The 26,050-nt window shown below is 34.8% G+C and overlaps 1 protein-coding gene across 1 annotated transcript in view; it reads left to right on the top strand.

Annotated features, from left to right (window-relative positions):
• Window positions 1–16,023: 16,023 nt before the first annotated feature.
• SLC22A2 (solute carrier family 22 member 2) overlaps window positions 16,024–26,050 on the top strand; it is a 51,475-nt gene continuing 41,448 nt past the window's right edge. The window contains exons 1-2 of the mRNA XM_074187973.1: window positions 16,024–16,583; window positions 17,841–17,944. Of these exons, the coding sequence (XP_074044074.1) occupies window positions 16,173–16,583; window positions 17,841–17,944 (515 nt within the window). The 5' untranslated portion in view covers window positions 16,024–16,172. The remainder of the gene's footprint in view (window positions 16,584–17,840; window positions 17,945–26,050) is intronic.

The raw sequence follows: 26,050 nt of genomic DNA, 5'->3' as shown, positions 1-26,050 counted from the left end.
TATTTCAACACCCTCGATGCCTGAGAGAGTGAATCCTTATATGTTTACACTACATTATATCTCCTATGTAGTGGATAGGAAACTGGACTCTCTCTCTCTCTCTCTCTATATATATATATATATATATATATATATATATAGAGAGAGAGAGAGAGAGAGAGAGATGTTATGTAACCCTTACTTTACCTCAAGGTATCCCCATTCTTTTTGATTTTGTTCAGGGGTGTCCAATTTTTGTGATCCCATTTGGGCTGTCTTTTTGCAAGGGTCAGGAAAAACCCTAGTACAAAGATTCCAGGAAAAATTAGTAGGAATGGAAAAGTCCCTAGCTCCTCAAGCAGCTTGTCCAAGCAACAGAGAGAAACTTGCCCAAACTCTGCCAGTCATAAATCTCCTCCTCTCTTCTTACCAAGTTCTGACTCCACACACTAAAGATTGAGGAAAAAGGAAGACAGTCACATCTGACACATATATTGTGGGAAAGGGATGTGGGAAGAAAGATGTCCCTACCCTTTTTCTGGAAATGTGTGGAGGAGATTGATACAGACCCAAAATTTATTGTGAAGTATTTTTCCCTTTCCAACTATTCTCTTTTTTACACTTGAGCTTCTTCCTGAGGGTGAGTAAGGCTATATCCTCACACATACTCATTTTGTATTTAATTCTTCCTTCATCTAAGTCCATGATCATTTGTATATAATGATCAGGAAAAGATGCTGTACCCCATATCCCTACAGATATCTTAGCCCAATATTAGAGGAACTATTTCCCCCAATAATTGTTTTAACCCCTGGATTAGTTACAGTTTACACTAAACTACGAGAGGACAAGAAATTAAGTCATTTGATAAGCCATATTTGGTAAGCCATACTTGAACAAGTTACCAACAGGAGAAACGAGACACATGAATATTTGTAATATCCAATAAACATAAAATAAGCAGCTGGTGTAATTCAGAAGAGAGAAAAATCACTTCTGTCTAAGAAATTAGGGAAAACTTCTTGGAAGAGATTCTTTTCAAGGTGAGCCTTGAAGGTAATTGGGAATTACATAGAACTGTCATGGGATTTTTTGTGTGTGGAGGGGAAGAATGGAATCATTCCAGATGGAGGGAAGAATATGAGGAAAAATGGAGGAGTGGATATGATTGGGGACCAGTGCAAAGAATAGCCCAGGGTTCAATTTGAAGCAAGGGGATAGTGGGAAATGACATCCCATTCATCATGAATATCTGGTTATCTCCATGGTAGTGATCTCAACTGGATTTTGAAGAGGAACGGCATGGTGTAGTGGATATCCAGGCAGACCTGGGTTCAAGTTCCATCTCTGACAGATATACACTGGCTATTTGAACCTGCTGGGCAAGTGGCTTCACCTTTCAGTACTCTAAACTCATACAAAGAAAAAGGAAAGATCTGCAAAATTCCTTACTCAGGAATTTCCTTTATTAGTTAAATCAAAAAATCATTGCCTATCATATCACAGTCCTTAGGGTTTAAAATATCGCATGGAATTTAACACAGAAATCCTAGAACATTACACTAGTAAATTGATCCATTGGTCAGGCCCCCTGAGACGTTGCCATGTGTATCAGAATGCTCCCCTGCTGTTAGTATTCTTTTCATTCCTCTCTAAATGAGAGATAAACCACTTAAGTTGAGATTTTTGACTTGCACTTATCCTGTTGAAGGGATTTTCAAATTTTCACACTGTCCTGATGTAAAGAAAAAAATGAGTGATTTATTAAATCGGTATAGTCTTGTGACTTGAAAGAAATATGTAATATCTATAAAGTATTTTTAAAATAAATTTGTTTCATTTAAAAATTATTCCACTATAATTACAATTAAAAATCAACTCAAATGAATATTTCAATATACACAGATTAGGGGGATGAAAGAAATTTTGTGTGAAACTGACTTTCTCTGAAATACAGCTCAACTTTTTAAAAAAATTCATATACAATTTAACATAGTTGTAATAATGATGCCTTGCTTGTCTGAATACCATTTTGAACTTCCTTCTATTTCCTTCTGTGAAGGATGACCCAAAAGTCTTAACATAGTTTTAAGCTTTAATAGGTTTTAAAAAGTTACCCAGCAATATTTTATTTTAAAATGTGATGTGACCCCAAAATCCTAGTGCAGTTTAAAGTTGAAACTACTTGATTTAAAACTGAACTAAAACTGGTTTTTATTTTTTTAATATTTCAGAGTGAATTTTTTTTCCCTTACAAAAAAGTAAACCTGGTAGTTTCACTCCACAAATAAGTTAGTAATCTTCATTATATAATGGTCTAGGTTTGAATCCAGACAGCAAAATGAGGAACAAGTTTGGTCAAAGAAAGGAATCTTTTCTTTATTATTGACTCTCAGTCAAATAGATGGTGGTGGCCAGCTCCAGTGAAGTCCCAGGACTCGTGTCTTAAATGACAGCCCAGTTCTAATGGGTGGTACTATTAGTCAACCTTGAAGAAATCGTTTGTCTTCTTGTTTTCCCCACCGCCTTCTTCTGGAGGTTCAGAATGACCATGATAGGCTTGAGGTAGCTTTGGGTATCCTATTACAAATTTTTACCTCTGGTCTAATCTTAAGATAGTTAGAAGCCAATAGAGTGGGCCTTTAAAACAACAGAGTGGGTCTTCCAAGAATGGTTCATCCTTCAAGTCATCGTCAACAGAAAAGAATCTCTTCACAATAATCCCATGGGAGAAGGATGATATTTTTGTCTCTGTTTTATAGATGAAAAAACTGAGATTGGTTAAACAATTTGTTGGTAATCATGCAACTAGTAAGTACCAGAGGTAGAATTTGAACTCAGATATCTCCTAGTTTAAAGCATTCTTTCCATTGGACCATACTGCTCTAAATAAATTTATTATTTGGGTCATGGTCTTCCCCTCCACCCTACCTACTTCTTTTCACCATTCTCTGCAATTTCAATATTTAACATAATTTCTTAATTCCTCAGTCTCCTCAGTCCAATTTCCCTTTCTCTACCCTACATGGTCACCCCACTGATCTCACTATCTCTCAGAATTGTACCTCCAAATCCAGAATTTTAAAATTCCCCTCTTAGGGAATATATTTGAGAATAGTAGAGTAAGAAAGCTGATAGTATTAAGTCCAAAGTGTTCAAATCTAGGCAAGATGTTAATTGAAAAATGATTAAGAAAGTGTCTGGCACAATGTAGAAATGATATTGAGGATCATGGGGTCATATTTTAGGAAAGATAATGAAAAGCTAGAAAGCTTAAAGCAAAGATCAAGAAAAGCCTTGAATTTATGCTATGAAAAAAATGTTTGAATGAATTATAGTTTAGCTTAGATAAGAGAACAGCTAGGTGAAACAGTGGATAGAAGTCCAGGTCTGGAGTGAGGAAGACTCATCTTCCCAAATTCAAATATGGTGTCAGACACCATAGGGGTATGAACCTGGGCAAATCACAAAACCTCTTTTGCTTCAGCTTCCTCCTCTGGCTCAATTTAATTGAGCTGAATAAGGACATAGCAAATAACTCTAGTATCATTGCCAAGAAAATCTCAAATTGGGTCACAAAGAGTCTGATAGGACTGAATAGTGATCAAATAATAAAAAGCCTAGATAAGAGAGGACAAAGGAGGAGGGATAGAGTAATTTATTTAATTCTAACAAATGCATTGTAAGGTGTTATTATTCCCATTTTACAAATGAGTAAACTGAGGCAGGCAGATTAAATAATTAGCCCAGGAATATTCTCTTACTCCCTTTATTCAATCAGTTGCTAAATATTATTGTGTCTACTATATAACATCTTTCATTTATGTCTCCTCTCCTGTGACACTGCCACCGTCCTTATCACCTTATGACTAGGTTAATGCAATTGCCTACTGGTAGGTCTTTTTGTCTGCCTAACAATTTCAGGCTATCCTATAATCAGTCAAATTTTTTTCCTATGTCACACACACTCTGCTTAGTAAAATACAGTAACTCCCATTAATTCTAAGATTATATATAAAAACTTCTGTTTGGTTTTTAAAGCCCTTTATAATCTATCTCCTTCCTAATTTTCCTTGTCATCTTATACTTTACTATTTACCACCGACCCTGAAATTCTAATACAAAATATCCCCATCTGCCAATTCCAAGCATTTTGACAAAAATCCATGTCTAACACCTCTCCCTCCTCATCTCTACCGCCTGGATAAATCTCAGTTAAAGTCCTGCCTTCTGGAAAAAGTCTTATTTAATCTTCCCTAATTTTACTACCTTCTCTCTGAGATGAACTCCAACAATATTTGTAAGATTAGCTATAGATATAGATCCATAGTTGTCTGTGTGTATATATATATATATACATATATAGATAGATAGATAGATAGATAAAGATATATATATGTGTGTGTATATATAGTATTTGGAGCAGCTAAATGGTACAATGGATAGATCTGGGTTTAGAACCAGGAAGATCTGAGTCCAAATTTAGCTTCTGACACTAGCTATGTGAACCTGGGCAAGTCACCTAACCCCTATTTGCTTCAATTCTTCTTCTGTAAAAGGAGGGAGCACACTAGAGAAAGAAATGACAAAGCACTCTAATATCTTTGCCAAGAAAACCCCATGACAAAAGTCCATGGGGTCATGGAGAGTCAGGCACAACTGAGCAAAAACAATACTATCTTATTTACACATAGTTGTTTACATGTTTTCTCTCCCCATTAGATGGTGAGATCTTTGACTGTTTTTTATCTCTCTTTGTATTCCTAGAACTTAGTACATTGCCTAATTTATATCAAGTACTTAACACATGTTCACTGAATTGTTGACTTTACAACAACCTTGTGAGTTCAGTAGGACAGATATAGTCATTTCCATTTTAGACAGGACAATTGAACTGAAAGAAGTTTTACATCTTTCAAGATCCCACACACCCAGGAAATCACTGAGTCAGGGTTCAAAACCAAGTTCAGTGTTTTTTCTTACAATATTATGGAATAAATGGATTGTAATAAAATAGAGACTGTGAGTATATATGCATGACTTTTTCAAGAAATTTGATGGTTAAAAAGAATGAAAGATGATAGTCACTACAGAAGTTAACAGAGTAGAAAGCTTTTTTAGGATAAAAAATAAAATTGTAAATTGAATTTGTAAAACGATAAGAGAGAAATTGAGATGTATGAGAGAGAAAATAATTTATCTGAATAATATTTATATGAGAGTGGATTTAATAGGATAGAATTAAGAAAATACTTATTCTCAGGAAGAAAGAGGAACTTTTTTTTTTCATCAGAAAAGAAGTGATGAAAGATTTAGGGGAAAATTGAGATTAAAGGAAGAGAAATTATGGGGCCTTTAGTTGGGTGGCCTTAATCTTTGCTTTAAAATAAAAAGCAAGGTCATATCCTGAGAATGAGGTGGGTGGGAGTGGAGGAGGGATGGAAGGTTGAAGGAAGCAGAGAAAGCATGTAACAGCTGCAGCAGGGGTTGGGATAGGATACTAGCAAAAAATAAGAAAAATATTTTCATCAGCAATGAGGGCACGATTGAGGTTAAGCAGAACAAATTTTCAATGGATTTAGTCAACAAGAGTTTTAGAATTTTTCCAGCAATTATTTCACAGCCTAAGTACAGGAGCAGAGAATAATGGATAGTAATGTTTACACATGTCCTTTGCACTTTAAAAAGTCCCATAACAAAATTGACCTATCTTACTTCACTATATCATTGATCTATCTTGCTTTACTATATCATTCCATAATTAGAATGTAAGCTCCTTGAGGGTAAGGAGTGCTTCATTCTTTGCATTTACAAATAATATGTAGAGTGGTGGACTTGGTGTCAGAAAGACTTGGTTTCAGACGCTCACCAACTTCAGGACCCTGCCCAAGTCTTAATTGTTGTAGTTTTCTTATCCCATAAAATGAAGGAAATGGACTTAATGGTCTCTGCAAACCCTTCTGACTCAGACTCTGACTCTGATGCTGGCTCCCTGTGGACCTCTGGACAAGTCACTTAAAATAAAAATAAAAATAAAAATAATTTTATAGCAGGTCTTTTTGTGATGGCACAAAACTGGAAATTGAAGGAATGCGCATAAATTGGGGAATTGCTGAATAAATTCTGATAAATGATTGTGATGGAGCACTAAAGTGCTCTAAGAAATGACAAGCAGGATGATTTCAGAGAAACCTGGAAAAACTTTCATAAACTGATCCAAAGCAAAGTGAGCAGAACAGAAGAACATTAAACATAGTATAATAGCAATATTGTATGAGCATCAACTATGAATGACTTAGCTATTCTCAACAATTTGGCCATCCAAGACAATACCAAAGGACTCATAATGAAAAAATGCTGTCTACCTCCACAGAGAACTAATGGAGTACAAATGGAGATCAAAGTATACTTTAAAAAATTTTATTTTTCCTGAGTTTTTCTTTTACAACATGGTTAATCTGGAAATATGTTTTCCATGACTATACATATCAAGTTGTTTTTCTCCTCAATGTGAGGGAGGGGGAAGTAGAAACTCAAAATTTTAAACAATGAATGTTAAAAATTGCTTTTACATGTAAACAAATTAAATATTAAATATTTTTAAAAAGAAACTAAATCAATTCAGTGATTAATTGATGCCAGAGAAATGACAGAAAAGTATGTCTTCCTTCTCTTGGAAGGAAGGTAGTATAACATAGGTGTAGAATGTGGTATACATCAATGTGATGATAATAGTGATAGTTTGTTTTGTGTAACTTTTCTTTGTTCTATTGGGTTCTGGGGACAGAGGAAAGAAGTATTTTTGTGCAATCACTTTTCAGTCATGTTTGATTCTTCATGACTTCATCTGGGGTCTTCTTGGCAAAGATATTGGAGTGATAGTGATATTTATAACATTATTATGTTATAATAAGATATATAATTAATATAATATTATAAATTATAATGCTTATATTGGATTTAACAAATCAATTATCAAGCATTTACCTAAAAATCAAAGTTTATTAAAAAGTTAAATCTTTTATGGGCCAAGGAGAGATAGACCCAGAACAAATTGGAAACTGAATAACCTCATTTTAAAAAATGAGTGGACCAAAAAACAAATTATAGAAAGAATTAACCATTTTATCATAGATAATGATAATAATGAAACATACCAAAACCTATGGGATTCATTCAAAGCAACTCTCAGGAGATATATTATAGCTCTAAATGCTTATATGAATAAATTGGAGAAAGAGGAAATCAATGAACTAAACATGCAACTAAAAAAAATTAGAGAAAGAACAAATCAAAAATCCCCAATTAAGTACCAAATTAGAAATTCTAAAAATTAAAGGAGAAATTAATAAAATTGAAAGCAAAGAAACTATTGAATTAATAAATAAAACCAAAAGTTGGTATTATGAAAAAAACCAATAAAATTGATAAACCTCTGGTCAATTTGATTAAAAAAAGAAAGAAGAAATAGCTAGTATCATAAATGAAAAAGATGAACTCGCCACCAATGAGGAGGAAATTAAAGTTAATAATTCGAAATTATTTTGTCCAACTCTATGCCAATAAATATGATAATCTAAGTGAAAATGATGAATATTTACAAAAATATAAGTTACCCAGGTTAAATGAAGAAGAGATTAAATACCTAAACAACCCTATCTCAGAAAAAGAAATTCAACAAGCCATTACTGAACTCCCTAAAAAAAAATCTCCAGGGCCTGATGGATTCACAAGTGAATTCTACCAAACATTTAAGGAACAATTGGTTCCAATCCTATATAAACACTTTGGAAAAATAGGGAAAAATGGAACTCTGCCTAACTCTTTCTATGAAACCAATATGGTACTGTTACCTAAACCAGGAAGAGTTAAAACAGAGAAAGAAAATTATAGACCTATCTCCCTGATGAATATAGATGCAAAAATCCTAAATAAAATCTTAGCAAAACGACTACAAGTCATCACTAGGATAATACATTATGATCAAGTAGGATTTATTCCAGGAATGCAGGGTTGGTTCAATATTAGGAAAACTGTTAGTATACTTAATTATATCAACAACAAACCTATCAGAAATCATATGATCATATCAATAGATGCTGAAAAAGCTTTTGACAAAATACAGCATCCATTCCTATTAAAAACACTAGAGAGTGTAGGAATAAATGGACTGTTCCTTAAAATAATTAGCAGTATCTATCTGAAACCATCAACAAGCATTATACTCAATGGGGAGAGGCTAGAGGCATTCCCAATAAGATCAGGGGTGAAACAAGGGTGCCCATTATCACCACTACTATTCAATATTGTATTAGAAATGTTAGCATCAGCAATTAGAAAAGAAAAAGAAATTAAAGGAATTAGAATTGGGAAGGAAGAGACAAAACTCTCACTCTTTGCAGATGACATGATGCTCTACCTAGAAAATCCCAAGAAATCATCTAAAAAACTACTGGAAACAATTAGCAATTTTAGCAAAGTTGCAGGTTATAAAATAAACCCTCATAAATCCTCAACTTTTCTATATATGTCTAGCAAGAAACAGCAGGAAGAGCTAGAAAGAGAAATCCCATTCAAAGTAACCTCAGACAATATAAAATATTTGGGAGTCTATTTGCCAAGACAGACTCAGAATCTTTTTGAAAACAATTATAAAACACTTCTCACACAAATTAAATTAGATTTAAATAACCGGGCAAATATCAACTGCTCATGGATAGGTAAAGCTAATATAATAAAAATGACAATTCTACCAAAATTGAACTGTTTAGTGCCCTACCAATCAAAATTTCAAAAAATTACTTTAACAAGTTAGAAAAAATGTAAGTAAATTCATATAGAGAAATAAAAAAATCAAGAATTGCCAGGAGCTTAATGAAAAAAAGTGCAAAAGAAGGTGACTTAGCCCTACCTGATCTAAAATTATATTATAAAGCATCAGTCACGAAAACTGTTTGGTATTGGCTAAGAAATAGAGTGGTGGACCAGTAGAATAGACTAGGTATAAAAGCAGGAGATGATTATAGTAACCTGCTGTTTGATAAACCCAAAGAGTCTGGGCATTGGGATAAAAACTCCCTCTTTGATAAAAATTGCTGGGAAAATTGGAAGTTAGTATGGAAGAAACTTAGATTAGACCAGCACCTCACACCCTATACCAAGATAAGATCCAAATGGTTACAGGACATAGACATAAAAAACAATACTATAAGCAAATTAGAAGATCAAGGACTAGTCTACCTGTGAGATCTATGGAAAGGGGAACAGTTTATGACTAAGGAAGAGTTGGAGAATATCACCAAAAAACAATTAGATGATTTCGATTATATTAAATTAAAAAGCTTTTGCACAGATAAAACCAATGTAACCAAGATCAAAAGAAATTTAGTAAATTGGGAAACAATCTTTACAACTAATGATTTCACTGACAAAGGACTCATTTCTAAAATATACAGAGAACTGAGACATATTTTTAAAACAAAAAACCATTCCCCAATTGACAAATGGTCAAAGGATATGCAAAGGCAATTTACAGATGAGGAGATCAAAGTAATCCATAGCCATATGAAAAAATGTTCTAAATCATTAATTATTAGAGAAATGCAAATTAAAGCTTCTCTGAGGTACTACCTCACACCTCTCAGATTGGCCAGTATGACCAGGAGGGATAATGATCATTGTTGGAAAGGTTGTGGGAAATCTGGGACACTATTACACTGTTGGTGGAGCTGTGAAGTCATCCAACCCTTCTGGAGAGCTATTTGGAACTATTCCCAAAGGGCAACAAAAATGTGCATACCCTTTGACCCAGCAATACCACTATTGGGTCTATACCCTGAAGAGATGAGGAAAAAGGGTAAAAACATTACTTGTACAAAAATATTTATAGCAGCCCTGTTTGTGGTGGCAAAGAATTGGAAATCCAGCAAATGTCCTTCAATTGGGGAATGGCTTAGCAAACTGGTATATGTATGTCATGGAACACTATTGTTCTATTAGAAACCAGGAGGGACAGGATTTCAGGGAAACCTGGAGGGATTTGCATGAACTGATGCTGAGTGAGATGAGCAGAACCAGATAAACACTGTACACCCTAACAGCAACATGTGAGTGATGTTCATCCTTGAAGGACTTGCTCATTCCATCAGTGCAACAATTGGGAACAATTTTGGGCTGTCTGCAAAGGAGAGTGCCATCTGTATCCAGATAAGGAGCTGTGGAGTTTGAACAAAGTGCAAGGACTATTCCCTTTAAATTAGAAAAAAAAAGATAGCTTATTGGCTGATCTTGTTACCTCTTAGACTTCTCTTTAAGGATATGATTTATCTCTCATCACACCCAATTTGGAACAAGGTACAACATGGAAACAAAGTAAGGACTGACAGAGTGCTATCTGGGCGGGGGGGAGGGAAGCAAGATTGGGGGAAAATGTAAAACTCAAATAATATCTTTAATAAAAATAAATTTAAAAAAGTTAAACCTTTTAAAAATTGGTATCTTCTGTTTCTGTATTACATTCCTCCCCTACTGAGAGTCTTTTCCTTTTAAAAAGAAAAGGAAAAAGCTCAGCAAAATAAATCAGTATATTGGCTATATCTAACATTGTGGAGAGCATTCCATGCTTAGTGTCCTACTTCTCCAATGAATGAAGGTGTATTTTCTCATCTCTTCTATGGAAACAAGATATGACAGTTAACACAGTTTCATTTTATTGTTCTTTACATTTAAAATACCCCACACACACACATCATATATATGCACACATACTCTTACGTGTGTGTGCATCATTAATTGTTCTGCTTGCTTCCCTCCCATCAGTTTATATGTCTTCCCATATCCCCCTGACTTTCTCATGTTCCTACCCAGTTTGTTAAGTCATTCCCAACTGATAGCCACTGACTTCAAAGGCAGTCAGATGGGCCAGTGGGTATACAGCATTGAAATCTGATCTCAGACACTTTCCACCTATATGACTCTAGACCGATCATTTAACCTCTCTCTGCCTTAGTTTCCTCATCTGTAAAGTGAAGAAACTAATTGCACCTACCTCACAGACAGAGCTTATAAAGCACTTTATAAACCTCAAAGCATACTATTACTATTATTTCCAGTTCTAAAAGTTAAAAGTGACATTTTTATCCATTTTTCATAGAATCAGAATGAGGAGACTTTAGGGGCCATCTAGTCTACCCTCTGCATGAAGACCTACAGTGAATGAGGAAGCTACTAAGTTCCAGGGGGGCAATCTATTCCATTTCTCTATTAGGAATCATTACTTTTTAACAAACCTAAATCTACTTCTCTACAAATTCTATTCATTGTCCTCAGTTTTACCACCTGGGGGCAACCAACAAAATCTAATTTTTCTTTTCTCCTGAAGAATATGTCCTATATCTTCTATTCTCCAGACTAATCACCCCCTAAATCTCATATGTCATTTTTCTAGTTTTCTCACTAACCCAATTACCTTCCTCTAGACCTACACCAGTTCCTAAATAAACATTAAAGACTTTATAAATAAAATAGGAAAGTATATTCTATAAGTCTGAGGGAAGAATGACAAAATGGAGCCCCAAACACATATTTCTTTAGCACAATTGTAAACTTAGAAAATCAAGATAAGAGGTTCCAACCAGAACACTGAATGTCATTGTCCTAGTATGCAGGGTGCACTCAGTGCAAACAGTAAGAAGCACAAAGATAAAACTCTCTCCAAACTGCTTTGAAATTAAATTACAACTGTGTCCAAAGATCTTGTGTTAGCATTGTGCTCTGCAGTCTAGCTGAAAGGTACAACCATGAATTGGTCACCTCCCTGGTTCTTCATGCTAATTTTTAGGTTTTCATGGAAAACCCATGAGTGAAGACCAAACTGATTTTCGTGGGGTTTTTTTTTTTTTGATTTTTAGATTTTTCAAGGCAATGGGGTTAAGTGGCTTGCCCAAGGCCACATGGCTAGGTCATTATTAAGTGTCTGAGGTCAGATTTGAACCCAGGTACTCCTAAATCCAAGGCCGGTGCTCTATCCACTGCACCACCTAGCTACCCCAGTTTTTTTGTTTTTTGTTTTTTTTAGATTCCAAACTGATTTTCTATGAAAATATTAGCCCTTTGGGATACCTTGCTACATTGTCTCCTAATAAAAAAAAACTTTCATTGCAATAAATCTCCCAAATTTTTCCTGTGAATTGCTGTCTTGACATGCTTTCTTTATTCTGGATTTTTACAGTAAATTTTTAAACCTAATTATGGAAATTTATATTTGTACCTACTAAATTTCACCTTCAATTTTAGCCAATCAAGATCTAAAAAGTCCTGACTATATATCCAGAGATTTTCCCTATCCCTCCTATCTTTGCACCATCAACAAGTTGAATAAGTTTATGTGTATGTCTTCATAAAAGCCATCTAATACAAACAATGAAGAAAAAAAGCAAGTAATTAAAATTTATCTAAACATCAAGAAAGTAGATAGAGTCTACGTTAGATACACAAATCCCAAAAGTAGTCCACTAGGAACATCCTTTCAGGTAGATATGTATTCACTAATTGTTACTCTTTGGATTTGGTCATTGAACTAATTCAAAAATACAACTGTTTATTCTTATGATCTAGCTCATTTCTCTCCAGTTACAAAGACACTGCAAGAGACTTTTTAATTTCCCTTGCTAGACATGTTGTATGTTGTCCTGATCTTTCTGTTAAGAAACCCTGCTAAACAGCTTTTTTTGTGGTAACAAAGAATTATAAATTGAGGGGATGTTCATCAATTGGGGAATGACTGAACAAGTTGTGGTATGTGATTGTGATGGAATACTGTTGTAAGAAATGATAAGTAAACAGTTTTCAGAAAAACCTGGAAAGACTTACATGAACTGATGTTGAGTGAAGTGAGCAAAACCAGAAATTTGTATGTAGTAGCAGCAACATTGTATTGTGTTCAACTGTGATAAACTTAGCTCTTCTCAGCAATACAATGATCCAAGATAATTTACAATTTCAAAAGACTCATGATGGAAAATGCTATCCACATCCAGAGAAAGAACTGATAAAATCTGATTGTAGATTGAAGCATACAGTTTTTACCTTTTGGGAAATTTTTTTGTGATTTTTTTCTTTCGTTCTGATTTTTTTAGCCACAAGATGACTAATAAGGAAATATGTCTTACATAACTGCATGTGTATAACCTCTATCAGATTACTTGATGTGTTGGGGAGGGGAAATGAGAGGGAAAGGAGGAGAAAGCTTTGGAAATCAAAATCTTTCCAAAAAATAAACGTTGAAAATTGTATTTTCATGTAATTGGAAAAAATAAAATACTATTAAAATGAAAAAGAAAAAAGAAACCCTGCAAAAAAAATGAACTTAAGATGGTGTAAGTTGTTTTTGACAAAGTCATATTGGTTCTCATGATTACAGTTTCCTTTTATTTTTTTTGAAATTTTTATTTATTTTATTCCAAACTTAAGAAATAAAACAAACATTTTGGTATTATAGTAAAATAGAAAAGAATTTCTCTTTTTTTCAAGTTTTATTGATGTGTTTGGTTTTACATTACAAATATTTGCAGACTATTCCCGCTTTGTGAGAGGACTTATAATAAAGTAAAGCAGGCAAGTAAACTAAACACTAAGTAAACAGTGACCTCAACTGAAAGTGCATGCAACATTCTGCCTCTGTAGGATCCCTACCCAAATCTTTCAATTTCATTTATTTTAAAAAATGAACAGAAAATCTTTATCCCCCTTTCATTGTAAAAAGAGAAAATAAAAACAAATTCTTTGTTACAAATATATATATATATATATATATGTAAAATCAAAGAAAACAAATATATATGCATAGAGAAGGAATATACCTCTTTCTCAGCCATTCTTGGTATTTTTACAAAGACTGACCATATATTAGGACATAAAAATTTTATGTTAAAAACAGAAATATTGAAAGTATCCTTTTCTGATCACAATGTAATAAAAATAATATTTAATAAGGACTACAGAAATATAGATTAAAAACTAATTGATAATTAAACAACCTAATCTTAAAGAATGAATATGTGAGAGAACAAACACAGAAACAATCATTAATTCATTTAAGAGAATGACAATAATGAATTGTTCTATCTAAATGCTTACAAAGCTTTCCTTTCGTAATATTTTGGACCATTGCCATATGTCAAAGTAAAGCAAACTGACCTATAATTGAAAGAATTCGGCTGTCTTTCTTTTTTGCTATTTTACAGTTTTTGCTTTGCATTTGATTTTATTGTGTGGATTAAAATGCTAATTTTAAAATATGAAACAGACCTCTGCACTTAGGGATCTATGTAAACTCAAGAATTGGCACCATTTATATGATGTAAGGATAAATACTTGTGGGGAGATTTTGGCAAGTAATTAGGTCACTATAGCAAACAAGTCACTGTATTTGGTGCCAAATGGGCCTGATGAGTTCCACATTGCAATACAACATAGGTGATTTAAAAACTGAACATTTCATTGCTTCAGAGGCTATATGTCATTTTTGATCTGTACATACTACCCCTTTCATAAATATAATAGGTGCATATCAAGCCATATGAAACTTAAGTTTCAGGAAGTTTTGAGATTAGGTTCTAGTAAGAGACACCCAAAACTTCTTGGGCCTACAAAACATTAGTTCATATCTTCTCAGCTGCTAGATATCCAAACAGGACTATTTGCTGACCAAGAACCATCAGGCAGAATCATTCCATCAATGGGATCTGTGTTTATTACTCTCAAAATTGTGCCACCAGATACTTTCCCTCACCTCCTTCTCACACAGGAACATCCTCCTCATCTTGGAACGTACTTCTGGTTCTTCCATTTGGGAGATGAGTTCGTTTTATTCCTTTCCCACCTGTGCTTCTCCAAAGTTCATCATCATGTCCTGAATCACAGGAATATTCTCTCCCAAGACCCCTTTTAACTCCTTTTTTTGTATACTCTCTTCCCACATTAGAATGTAAGGTCCTTGAAGGCAGACTTTATGCTTGTATTTGTATACCAGCTCTTAGGCTCTTCACACAGTGCTGGAAACAGTAAACTTAAAAAATGTGTATTGGCTATAGGAACCCATGGGTTCCCACATAGGAAAATTATTAATTTTCTCAATCCTACTGCCTCTTGATACCTTAGAAAAAGATAAAGTGGAAGTGGGTCAATTGAGAGGAAAAATAAAATGTGCAAAAAAACTGGATTAAATTTCTGGCACTTATTATGCAGATGAAACAATAGGCGACCTACTCTTTTTGGCAGCTTGAAAATAACATTAAGGATTCTGTCGATGACCTGCATAGACAGACAGATTGCTTGTTTCTTTTTCTAAGACTTACATACTTCCCTTGAATTTAGATTCATTGCTACAGTACCTAAACATTCACTGCAAACATGGACAAAAATGTACAGGACGTGTAGAGAGCAGAATGAATGCACTAAACCAACACACAGACAATAAAGTCTTTATAAAAATATTTAGGTCAAGGGTAAAGTGTACTTTATGAGGATGAGGCAAGAATGCCAGAGTGAGCCCCCAAATATCCACTTTTCTTTAGCAAAATCAGAAACCTCCAAAATCAAAATTGGAGATGCCCACACAATGTGAATAGCATCGTGGTTGCATGTGACAAGAAACAAAGAGGGATCATAGCACACTGTTTTGGAACTGAGCTATAGCTTTGTCCCCAGATCACTTATTAACATTTTGCTCTGTAGTAAGGCCAAAGTAGTTTGCCTTCTCCTCCAGAGGAAGAGATGAGCTGTATAGTAGATATAAATATATTTGATTTCTGGTCACTCAGTTTCACTGAGATACAGTGAACAGATCTGGGATCTATGAAGGTGCTCAGATTACTCACCTGTATTATACAGAGGAATAATTGTTTGGTGTGCTTGTATTAAGAAGTGACAAACAAGCTACGAATGATATTACAACAAATACATTCAGCCCGATTGGCTTCCCCAGAGTCACTGAACATACATCTCCCTGGAGAAAAGGGCCCAGTTGGAAGTGACTCTCACAAAGTAAAGGTCTAGATGAAAGGCTAGTCAATTTGTAAAGTAAATTAACTGTCACCCTTTGACTTTTGGTCAAAAGTTTTGCAGAGCTCTAAACAGTCTGTCAGCAAAATTTTCAAGCAGTGCTGAGAAGAACAACAGGACCAGCCGGAATAATGCCTACTGTAGATGACATTCTCGAGCACATTGGAGAATTTAACTTGTTCCAGAAACAGACTTTTTTTATTCTGTCCCTGCTCTCTGTCACCTTCACCCCAATCTATGTGGGGATTGTTTTCCTGGGCTTCACCCCAGATCACCGCTGCCTGAATCCTGGCGTTTCAGAGTTAAGCAAACGATGTGGCTGGAGCTTGGAAGAGGAGCTGAATTACACAGTGCCAGGCCTGGGGTTACCAGGAGACACTTTTATCAGCCAGTGTCGGAGATACGATGTGGACTGGAACCAAACAGCCCTCAGCTGTATAGACCCTTTAGCCAATTTTACTGGCAACAGGAGTCACATCCCTCTTACCACCTGTCAGGATGGTTGGGTATATGACACTCCAGGCTCCTCTATTGTCACAGAGGTAAGTCTAATGAAATGCTAAATGAAATACACGGGCTGGGTATTGGATTCAAATATATTCCATTTCTAGGCACTCCATTACAGTTAATGCATCTGAAATATGTGAAGGTACTCAGATTATTTACCTGTGTTATTCAGAGAAGTAATTGTTTAGGATGCTTCTATTAAATAGTGATAAACTAAATAAGAAAGAAATTGCAACAAACACATCCAGCCCAAATGAGCTTGTTTGGGGCATTTTCAAGAGTCTTTGAACACATCTCCCTGGAACCAAGTGCAAATTAAAGTCTAAATAAAAGGCTAGAAATGGAACCAAACAACTAATGAAGTGTTTCCTTAAAACAAAAGATAGCAGCTCTCCTCCTCCTCCTCTTCTTCTCTTCTTCTTCCTCCTCCTCCTTCTTCTTCTTCTTCTTCTTCTTCTTCTTCTTCTTCTTCTTCTTCTTCAGAGGCAATCAGGGTTAAGTGACTCACCCAGGGTTATATAGGTAGTCTGATATCAGATTTGAACTCAGGTCATCCTAATTCCAGGGTCAGTGGCTTAATAACTGATTTTGATGAATATTTTTTTTTCTTTTTGGAACTCAGGCACTTTGGGATAGCTTTAATTATTAGGAAACATTTTTCTTGACATCTTTTCAACTTCTACCAATTCATTCTAATTCTACCCAATGAAACTCAATAGAATATGGCTAGGCTCTTTTTTGTATAACAGCCCTTAAAATGTTCAAAATTAACTTTCAATCCCCCCCCCACAAAAAAAAAATCTTGTGTCAGATACAGATTTGAACTAGATGACCTCCCAGGCCCTTTCAAGTCATTCAAAAGTATACCATACTATTATGCTTTTAAACAGCTAATCATAGTGTAGATATTGTGTAGACTTGCTGAGCAAATCACATACGCTCTGGGACTCAATTTCCTTATCTTTTAAGGGATGTAGATTGGACCAGATGGATTCTACCTCTGAGGCTATAATCTCTGAAGATAGAATATGACTGTTACATAGAAATAACCAAGCAAATAAAACTAACCAAAGACAGCTGCTACTGCAGGTTTCAATTTACAAATTTCCAGTTGTCTGAAGAAGAGTATGAAAAAAGAAAACTTTTAGTTTTAGTTATTGCCTTTAAGCTATTCCGATTCAATTTCCCTACACATTTACTATAAATTCAGCATTGTATGAAATTCTCTGTCTCTCTCACATGAGTGATGATATTTCTTTTTCACTAGCTTCTAACATGATGTGTCTTTTCAGTTTAATCTGGTGTGTGACAATTCATGGAAACTGGACATGTTTCAGTCGATTGTGAATGTTGGATTTTTTGTTGGTTCTATGGCCATCGGCTACATAGCAGACAGGTATGTCTTTAATGTCATGGAATTTAAATATGCGTTCTGAAATAAAAACTCTTAAGAATTGATGTTCCTGTTCATTTGGAGAGACTGTATCTATGATTTCATTGGTGTAGGAATTCTTTCATCTCTGAAGCTCACCATCTTACACTAGAAATCTAGAAATATAAGAAAGATCTGCAGCACTGAGGTTCAGGGACTTGTCCAAGGTCCCATAGCTAGTGTCTGAGTCAGAGTCAGAAACTGAACTCAATACATGTTAGATAAGAGTGATTCTATTCATTAAAGATTCCCTAGGTCTTTTTTGTAGTTTCTATTGGATTCTCAAGGGTCCCATTAATAAAGACAGTTTCTTTTTGGATAATTTAAAGATAGTTTAAAAAAGAAAAAACATCCACTATAACCAAGCACTTTTATATTTATCTTTTTTTTCTACTCCTTGAATTTCATGTTTTCCTGGGTACCTGATAGTCTTAATTGCAAAATCATGACTAAATAAAAACATTTCACATTTCCCTGAGTTTAACACATTCTTTCTACAGCAAAATATAGTGGAAAGATCATTGATCATTGAGTCAGAAGACCTAGAACCTTGATCAAGTCCCATTTCTCCTTCTTCAAGTCTGTTACAGTGAGGGGGAAGCAGTCAATTAAAGTCTCAGAACTAAGTTTTTGCAACCATAAAGTAAAGTGGATAAAAGATTGTTGTGAGATAAACATTTTATATATTTTTATATGTTAGGATAATGTAAGCTGGTATAAGCAAAGTTATCATATTATTATCTTTTCTTAGTTGCTTTAAGAATTATATCAGATGTCTTTCCTAGAAGAGCAGGGGGCAAGAATAGGGAGTTGTATTTTCAACTTTGCAGAACTATTTTGTCCTTGGCTTTATTTCCTTTCGCCAGCCCACGTGCCTTCAAGGAATTTTCCTGCTATCTAGTCAACTTCCCATCCAACTAGCTGGAACACCCCCCCCCTTTAACCTTTAATGTATTGATTCAGTCTGCCAGAAAGACACAGTTCTAAGGTGACCATTTGGGCCAGATACATATGACATATGTGATAGAATCTAGGATAAAGAATAGGAGGAAAATATTCTCTTTCTCTTCAAGGAAACCTAAGAATCTGATCATCATAACTTTAACATCAGCTTGAAATGAATGGAAAAATTCACCCCTCAGAAGGAAAGCAAAATAAATGATATACTCTTGGGCAGGGTCCCATAGGTTCAAATAGCTTTTTGGATCTAAGAAAGCAGGCCATAAACTGAAGAGAGCAACTAATTTATTATTTCCTTTTTCTATTATGTATCATCTTGGAACTATAGGATAATGGTGATGCAAATAAACCTATAGCAGGGAAGGGATGTATCTACTCTATAGGTGAGCCGCTTTGCTGTGAGGTGTTTGTGTGTGTGTGTGTGTGTGTGTGTGTGTGTGTGTGTGTGTGTGTTCCAAGGGGAATAGTACATAGAGTTTTGTTTCATTTATATGCAAAAATCTTTATATAAAAAAGAATATAAATCTTCAAGGTGCACTGGTCTCATGTTGCTCTCTGACCCATTGTACTGCCCCGTCCAGGGTCTTGTCCTCCCCCAGCAGCATCAGAGTATTTGCCTGGCTTCCCATTCCCTGTTGTAAAATGTAATCTTATAGCTCAATTCATTTTTTGAATTATAAAGATTTTATTAATTTTGAGTTTTACAATTTTTCCCCTAATCTTACTTCCCTCCCCCCACCCCCACAGAAGGAAATTTGCCAGTCTTTACATTGCTTCCATGATATATATATATATATTATATATATATATGTATATATATATATAATATATATATATATCCAAATTGAATGTGATGAGAGAGAAATCATATCTTTAAGGAAGAAACATAAAGTATAAGAGATAGCAAGAGCAGACAATAAGATATCAGTTTTTTCCCTAAATTAAAGGTAATAGTCCTTGGTTATAGACCAATTCTTGCTAAAGTACTAATAGTTGACAGGGCTTAATGTGTTACTTCCTTCAGAGATATTTACAATTTAACAGTGGACTGACTAAAAAGGAACCAACATGATGGACCATGGAGGGAGATAATTTTAGCAAAGAGCATTCATATCACATCATAATGGTCATTGTCTATGTACCTGTGCCAGTTCTGTTCAGTTGTTCAAAGAAAATAGTGAATTATGTATGACTTTTCATGATAGGGGATAATAGGAGTCAAATTTGGAAATGACCTCCTGCATCATTAGGGACCCATTAACAATTCAAGATCCAGAGTCCAACAACGAGAATCTGGGATTCCAAGGGTCTATTCACCAATAATTACTAACAGACATGACCAATCTCACAACTGTCTTTTCTCTAGTTACAAAATAGAAGTATTATCAATCTCATATATACTTGTTTGCCCCTCAGTTTAGTTAATAGACTACTTGGAGGCCATCTGAGGTTGGATGTAATAGAAATAAGTTAACAATTTTCATACCCCATGAATAGTGTAGGACAATCTGTATGTTCCTGAGTCACAAGCAAGTTATCTATTTACATGCATAACTTAAATGAGCCTTTTTACTTGAATTCATTTTCCCTCTCCCTTTCCCTCTCTCCCTCTCTCTCTCCTTTCTTCTGATAACCTGTTACTCATTATGTTGTTCAACTCATTATTCTTTTAAACTAGGAATTCTTAACCTGAGATTAAGGGATCAAGGAGTTCATATGGGGGAAACATGCATCTTCATCTTCATTTACCTCTAGCCAAAATTTAGCATTTCCTTCTATTTTAAATTTGAGCAAAAAAAGGGACAGTAACATTAGGCATCACCTGACTGTCCAAGGGATTCATAGCACACAAAAAGTTAAAAACTCTTGCCGGAAACAATGATTTATTAGAACAGGAATAAAGACTGTGATTTCATTGGTGTAGGGATGTCCCAGGTAAGGAAATTTCCCTTACCAATATAGTTAGCCCCTTTTCTGCAACTTCTAGTCTCCTAGAGAACTGACAGATTAAATAATTGGTCCAAGTCACCCAACTAGCATGTATCCAAGATGGGACTTGAATCCAGACCTTTCTGTCTTTAAATCCAATGTTCTGTTCACTAGACTTTATCTTTGCATCCTCCTCACCCCACCTCCAGCATGGTGCTTTACATGGAACGTGGACCTTAAAGAAGCATTTGTTGAAATGAACTAAATTGAATTCTTCTCAAAACACTTTTGGAAATTCTATTTTCTTTTCTTGCTTACTTCCTAACAAATGCTTGTGGGTCATTTCTGGACCCACCTCCATTCCCCATCTTTCCTGTTTTTATGAAAGCTGATCTAAAACATTAGGACATCAGGTACCATCTTTCACGTTCTTTATCCCATTTTCTAATCTAACCACATCATTCAAGATGGCTAATCTGAAGGAACCTGATTTTTATATGACAAAATTCCATGGAAATTCTTTTGCCAGAAAGCTAGTTAGTCTTTCATCCATTGATTTCTCTAAAAGAAAAGGATTATAGAGCCACCCAGAACTGAAAGAGACTTCAAAGATCAAGCAGTCTAGTATAGGATTTGATCCCCTCATTTTAGAGATGAGAAAAGTGAGGTCAAGGGGAATGATAAATGATTTGCTCTAGATCATAACCATTTTTGGACCCACCCAATTTAAAAATGGAAATGTGATAAGTTGTAATCTTGAATAATAGATTCCTTATTTCAATTTCATCTATATTAGTAATGACTCAAACTGTGTTATCAGGGTGAGATTAGAAGACTAAAAAATCCAGTTGAATTCAATTGATTTAAACTACTGTGAATGAAATTATCAATAGCTGTTACTTAAACTTCTCAAGGATAGGAATGCTTTCATTTCTGTCTTTGCATTTTTAGGATTTGGCACAGGTGGTTAATATGTCTTGTTAGTTGTGGATCTAATAGAATGAAAGGCCTAATCACAAATGGTAGGAATAGAAACTGCTCATTTAAATGAAAAGGGGCAGCTAGGTGACTCGGTAAATAGAGTGCAGGACCTGTAGTCAGGAAATCGTTGGCTCAAATCCAGCCTAAGACACTAGTTGTGTGACCCTAAACAAGTCATTTGACCCTGTTTACCTCAGTTTCCTAATTTGTAAAATTAACTGGAGAAAGAAATGGCAAACCACTCCCTATATCCTTGTCAAGAAAATGTCAGGGGTCATAAAGAGTTGAGCACAACTGAAAAAAAATGGCTAAACAACAACAAATTTAAATTTAAATTAGAAGTTCTCTGTATAGTTGTATAATGGGTAGTTTTCTCAAAGTTTCAGTTTACAAGGAACAATCCTAGACTTATGAATCTAATAAATAGCAACAATTAGCCCAATCCACGATCTTTTAATTTAATTTAATTTTATGGAGATGTCCTTAAGTCTGTTCTATTTTACTATTCTGTTCTGTAATTCCATCCCTAAATCTTTGACCCTAGGTTGAGCAGGGTATAATGATGATTCTGGGTTCTGAAATTATCTGATGCATATAAGAGAAGTTTTTGACTTCAGAAACTCTAAAAGATTGCTATAAAGAAATTGTAATCTGTGTCTGTAAAGGGAAGTATATTATGAAAACTGGATTATATACTATCTATTGCATGGAGATGGTTTATGGTTCCTCATATCAATATGGCCCTTATTACATAATTTCGTTATTTTTTGAGCAAATATAGGACTAAGGTAGTCTTTATGAAGGTTGAAGAATTCCATCTTAGAATCATTCAAAGGTCACAATGAGACAGAAACTGCCTCCATCCCCATGGTCCTTGTTTTGGGAAGGGCCTTTATTATGCCCACCATTGCCAAGCAGTGACTCAGGGAGAGTACAGAAGAAGGTTCTGCTGATATTAAAAACAAAGCAAAACCAAAACAATTTTTACTTGTTTTGCTTGTTTTTATTTTTCCAAGACCAGAGCTATAAATTCATCTCTGTATGGAATGCCCAGCAAGGTAACTCCTTTGACCAAAAAAGTTAGTAATGGCTCTGCTACCTTTATTCTTAGAGCTTTGACTGAAGACACTGAGCCAGTTTATCTCAGAGACCAGTCTTGAAACTAAGTCTTATCAATTCCAAGTTCTACTATATCATACTGCCTTTTTTATATTCAAAAAGAGTTCCTACTTTTCCCCATCAATTTGAAGGCAGAGTCGGTCAGTCTCCCTTTATATACACACACAGAGACACAGACACAGACACAGAATAGACACAGGCACACACATACACACACACACACACAGAGAGCCTGAAGCTATTTTGTGGTTCTGATGGGGGTTTTTTTCCCTTTTAAAGCTTCCCTTATTCATTCATATCTTTCTGGCCTCAGAAATTAGGCATTTGACCCTGGGCAAGTCACTTAACCCTTTTAGCCTCCGTTTCCTCTTCTATAAAATGAGCTAGAGAAAGAATGAGCAAACCATTCCAGTATCTTTACCAAGAAAACCACAAATGGGGTCACTAACTGTCAGACACGACTAAAAAACCACTTAACTATTGTTCATCTTAACTTGATTTCATTTCTGGAAGAATATTCAGGATTTAGGGATAGTATAACTTGCTCTAGAAGCCTCACATCTTGGTGAGAATATTAATTTTAGGTCCAGTTCTCAGAACTGGTACAGAATTAAAATTGATTTTTCTATATTTATTGTCCCTCAAGGAGTTAGGATTGGGGCACACAGTGTGAACAAACTAGCAAATAAGCTAATAAATAGTTTTATGAACTCCAAAGCACTATTTAAGTATAAACTATTATTGAGGAGAAAAATATTATAATAGTGATAACTACTGGATTTTTAAATAGCTTAAATATCTGTAATCTACAGATCTTTAAGAATAAAATACAAATCTTCATTTTATGGAAATAATTTAGATATAATTCTTCTTAGAGATAGCAAGATAATTCTGTCTCAAAGTTTTAATCAGTTCTAGAGTTTGAATTTTTTTTAAATCAACAACAAATACAAACATTTCAAATATACAAAGAACAGAAAGGATTGTATATGAAACCGTGAACTACTAAAAGCAGTTTTTTAAAAAAATATAATATTGGGGCGATTAGGTGGAGCAGTGGTAAAGCACTGGCCCTGGAATCAGGAGAACCTCAGTTCAAATTCAGCCTTAGACACTTAATTACTTAATAATTACCTAGCTGTGTGGCCTTGGGCAAGCCACGTAGCCCCATCTGCCTTGCCAAAACCTAAATAATAATAATAATAATAATAAAAATATGTTAAATTTTTTCAAGGGTGTAACTCTCTCTGTGACCACTTCTTGCCTTTCCAATTTTCTTACAACTTGTTGTGATCCAGTGATGGCCCTCTTTGCTGTTCCTCATACATGACTCTTCATCTCCAGGCTCCAGACACTCTAGTGGCTGTCTTCCTAGGTCTGCAACTCTCTTCTTCTTCATCTCAGCCTCTAAGTGTTGGCCAAAGTCTTACCTTCTGTAAGAAACCTTTCTCCATCCTTTTTAATCTTAGTGCTTTCCCTCTGAGATAATTTCCCCTTTGTCCTGTGTACCTTTTGTTTGTACCACACTGTTTGTATATTATCACTGTCTCACCTCCCCCATTAGACTAGGAGCTCCTTGAAAGTAAGGTTTTTTCCTTTCTTTGGTTCTCTCATGCTTAGGACAATGCCAGGGACATAATAGTTGCTTAATAAATGTTTTTACATTGCCTCAACTATCCCTTTTCTGAGTTTCTTTTGTCTTCTGTTCCTTTAATAAATGCTTTATTGGAGTGGTTTGTTTAATTTTTATCATATCCAGCATTACTTCAAACAGTTATCTTCTGCCTGCAAATAGATAAACCTTTTCTTGTAACAAATCTCCAGAGTCTTGTAAAACAAAGCAACACACTGGTATTGTCAGAGAAGGTAGAGAAACAAGGGAAGATTTGAATAAACTGATATAGATTGAAAGGAACAGATCAGAATGATTTTAATGTTAATAACATAATGGAAAATGGCTTCAAATTTGTTTTCTAACAGTCAGAAGAGGCATTTGGTTTCTTTGCACAGTAGCCTGCTCTCTAGGTTCTAATGACATTTGTTTTTTTAACTCCAGTGCACTCCTCGATTTAGGCACTGTGATCACTATTGATACAGAGATAGATAGATAGATAGATAGATAGATAGATAGATAGATAGATAGATAGATAGATAGATAGAATGGATAGAAGATAGACAGACAGTCAGAGAATGGATAGATTATAGAGAGATAGAATGGATAGATGACAGATAAATAAGTAGAATGCTTAAATAGACACAGAAGTAGATAGATATAGACTTAGCTATAGATAGATATATGTACACATAATACTTGTGTGTAGATATATATGCATATTCACATATCTTATATATACGTATATATGTGCGCATGCACACACACACACACACACACACACACACACACACAAAGATAAGTAAGAGTAGTCCTTGACTTCAAGAACCCTACTTATAAGCCACTTAGAGGGAAAAAAGATAACTTTGAAAAGCAAAATCCAAGGGGATGGATTGCATGATATAAAATTGTAGGTTACAGATTAAATTTACAACATATTTTCACCCTGGGCAAACATACCACACTATGTTAAGAAATAGCACTGGGAAAGAATCAGGTATGTGTGATATACTTAGTTCTCCATTTTTTTCTTGAATGCTGAAGAATAGAGTTTTAAACTAAGAGTCAGGAAGATGGGTTCAAATTCTTTCTCTGACATCACAAACAAGTCACACATATTCTCTCCTTACTTCAATTTCCACATCTGCAAAATGGGCATAATAACATTTATATAATAGCCTTATCTCATAAGGTTGTCCCAGGGTGCCAATGAAATAATGAATGGACAGCTCTGCAAACCAGAAAAGTGTTAAATAAATATTTACTAATTAGTCTTTTCTTTACTAGTGGGTTTAAAGATAGCCTCTGATGACTAGGTACCATTTAGTCAATTCTTGTCCTAATCTACCTTGAGTTCCACAATTCTGACAGGTCAATAAAATGAATACAACAGTGGAATATTTCACTTGGATATGAGCAAAACCAGAAGAACAACATACACACTAACAATAACATTGGGTGATGATCAG

The sequence above is a fragment of the Macrotis lagotis genome, chromosome 5 (genome assembly GCF_037893015.1).
Source record: "Macrotis lagotis isolate mMagLag1 chromosome 5, bilby.v1.9.chrom.fasta, whole genome shotgun sequence".
Classification (NCBI taxonomy): domain Eukaryota; kingdom Metazoa; phylum Chordata; class Mammalia; order Peramelemorphia; family Peramelidae; genus Macrotis; species Macrotis lagotis.
This window is presented reverse-complemented; position numbering and strand designations above follow the sequence as displayed.